Source organism: Meles meles, chromosome 3 (genome assembly GCF_922984935.1).
Source record: "Meles meles chromosome 3, mMelMel3.1 paternal haplotype, whole genome shotgun sequence".
Taxonomy (NCBI): Eukaryota; Metazoa; Chordata; class Mammalia; order Carnivora; family Mustelidae; genus Meles; species Meles meles.
Window position 1 is genome coordinate 22,466,970 of NC_060068.1, and position 2,912 is coordinate 22,469,881.

At 37.7% G+C, this 2,912-nt stretch overlaps 1 protein-coding gene across 1 annotated transcript; it reads left to right on the plus strand.

Moving 5' to 3' along the window:
- The first annotated feature begins 1,437 nt into the window (after positions 1 to 1,437).
- Positions 1,438 to 2,400, plus strand: LOC123938839 (olfactory receptor 2T29-like). Its single transcript, XM_046000568.1, has one exon. The coding sequence runs from the start codon at positions 1,438 to 1,440 to the stop codon at positions 2,398 to 2,400; it is 963 nt and encodes a 320-aa protein (XP_045856524.1).
- Positions 2,401 to 2,912: the final 512 nt, after the last annotated feature.

The following is a 2,912-nucleotide window of genomic DNA, read 5'->3' on the forward strand; positions in this document are numbered from 1 at the left end:
CTTTCTCAGTCTGACTTACTTCACTTAATATAATACCATGTGGGCCCATCCATGTTGTTACAAAGGGCACAATGTTATGGATTTTATGGCTGCATAATAGTCCATTGTCTGCACGGAATATACAAACACACACATACATACCACTCCTTCCTTAAAGATTCATCTATTAATGGACAGTTAGATTCCATATGGAAAGATTGTTTCCATATCTTAACTATTGTGAATAAGAATAGCATAAGAATAGGGGTACATATATAAATATATGAATGAATGAAATCTTGCCATTTGCATTGTTATGGATGGAGCTAGAGAATAAGTTATGCAAACTAAGTTAATCAGAGAAAAACAAATGTCAGATGATCTCACTTATATGTTGAATTTAATAAACAAAACAAATAAGTAAAGGGGGGGAAAGAGAGAGGCAACTATAGAGAATAAACTGATGGTTACCAAAGGGAAGTGGGAAGGGGATGGATTAAATAGGTGATGGAGATTAAAGAATGCAGATGTTGTGGTATGCACCAAGTGTTGTATGGAAGTGTTGAATCACTATATTGTGTACCTGAAACCAATATTGCATTGTATGTGGCACCTGAAACCAAAATTACACTGTATAAAAACTAACTGGAATTTGAATAAAAATGTTAAAAAAGGTCATATGAAGATCTGGTAAAAATTAAAATAAACATATATGTCCATATATTAGTGTTTTTGCTTTATTTGGGGAAATGCATAACCAGTAGTGGAATTATTAAGGCATGAATATTTTTTTAAAAGATGTATTTTTTTGGTTTTGCTTTTTGTTTTTGTTTTTGTTTTACAGAGAGAGAAAGATAACAGGAGACAGGGCAAAGGGAGAGGGAGAAAGAGAATCTCAAGAAGTCTCCCTGCTTGGTATTGAGTCTAGTGGAGCAGTTCTCAAACTCTGACCCTGAGATCAAAACTTGGTCAAGGGGCACCTGGGTGGCTCAGTGGGTTAAAGCCTCTGCCTTCGGCTCAGGTCATGATCTCAGGGTCCTGGGATCGAGCCCCGCATCAGGCTCTCTGCTCAGCAGGAAGCCTGCTCCCTCTCTCTCTGCCTGCCTCTCTGCTTGCTTGTGATCTCTGTCTGTCAAATAAATAAAATATTAAAAAAAAAAAAAAAACTTGGTCAAAAGTTGGGGACTTAACCAACTAAGTCACTCAGGTTCCCCTAAGGTACTGTATTTTTGATTTGTGAATTCCTAAATTTCTATTAAATTTGTTCAATTACAGGTAATTTATACTCCTACAATTTGCAAGTCCTTGGAATTTCTCTTTATTAGTACCCTGGGTTCCTGTGTGTAAACATGCACACAGACACACACACAAGCTCACTAAAATTTTATTTCAGGTTGTCATATGCCATGAGTGATCTATTAACTCTACAGTTCTCCTTGGTGATTCAGGTAAAATCCAATGGAGAATACCACTTGGGTGGCCAACCATACTGGACGATTAGATTTTGAACTAGTGGGACTCTTCAGTCAATCCAACCACCCAACTCTTCTTTGTGTGGTCATTTTTGTGGTTTTCCTAATGGCCTTGTCTGGAAATACCATCCTGATCCTTCTGATACAGTGTGATGTTCACCTGCACAACCCCATGTACTTTTTTATCACCCAATTGTCTCTCATGGATGTGATGTACATTTCTGTCACTGTGCCCAAGATGCTCATGGACCAGGTCATAGGAGTGAATAAGATCTCAGCCCCTGAATGCGGGATGCAAATGTTTCTTTATTTGACACTAGGAGGTTCAGAATTTTTCCTTCTAGCTGCCATGGCCTATGACTGCTATATGGCCATCTGCCATCCACTCCGTTATCCTATCCTCATGAACTATAGGGTGTGTCTCCTCTTGGTGTCTTCTTCCTGGTTTCTAGGATCTGTGGATGGATTTATGCTCACATCCGTCAGCATGACCTTCCCCTTCTGTAGATCCCGGGAGATCCATCATTTCTTCTGTGAGGTCCCTGCTGTAATGAAGCTTTCCTGCTCAGACACTTCCCTCTATGAGACCCTCATGTACCTGTGCTGTGTTCTCATGCTCCTCATCCCTGTGACAATCATTTCAAGCTCCTATTCTTTCATCCTCTTCACCATCCACAGGATGAACTCAGCAGAGGGATGGAAGAAGGCCTTTGCCACTTGTTCTTCCCACATGATGGTAGTCATCCTCTTCTATGGTGCTGCTGTCTATACCTACATGCTTCCCACCTCCTATCACACCCCAAAGAAGGACATGATTGTATCTGTCTTTTACACTATACTCACTCCTGTTCTAAATCCTTTAATTTATAGTCTTAGGAATAAGGATGTAACAAGGGCTCTAAAAAAAATGTTGAATGTGGGATCTGTCTTACATGAAAGTATAAAGTAGGAAATATTTGTACTGTTTCTTTTCCTTCATGCTACAAATTAGAACTTTAGGATCTTATGCCAACGTTATTCTTCAGGTTCTCATACCATATGTCAACACCTATTCATCCCTTTCAGAGGAATTGTTTCCTTATACTGAAAAGCTCTTCATTTTTACACTTCTGTATTCAAAATATTTGTACAATTGCATTGTACCCATGTTATATTTTTCTGAAATTTACAACTGCACTGTGATTCTGTGGGAAAATACTCATATTTGTATGAAATACATATCAAGATATTCAGAAACAAGGGTCATAAGGTGATATGAGACAGACAGATGGAGAGAGAAGTGATAAATCAAATGGGGTGTAATGCTAATACTTGAATCTAGGAAAAAGGTATATTAATTCTTTATTGTACTATTATTAATATTAATACTACTTTTACTATTCATACTAATTTTCTACAAATTTGAAATTACTTGGGAATAAAATATAAAGTATCAAACTTTTGGCTATGTTAAAAATTTGT

Coding starts and splice junctions, on each gene's coding strand:
- LOC123938839 (XM_046000568.1), top strand. CDS start 1,438: ATGGAGAATACCACTTGGGTGGCCAACCATACTGGACGATTAGATTTT.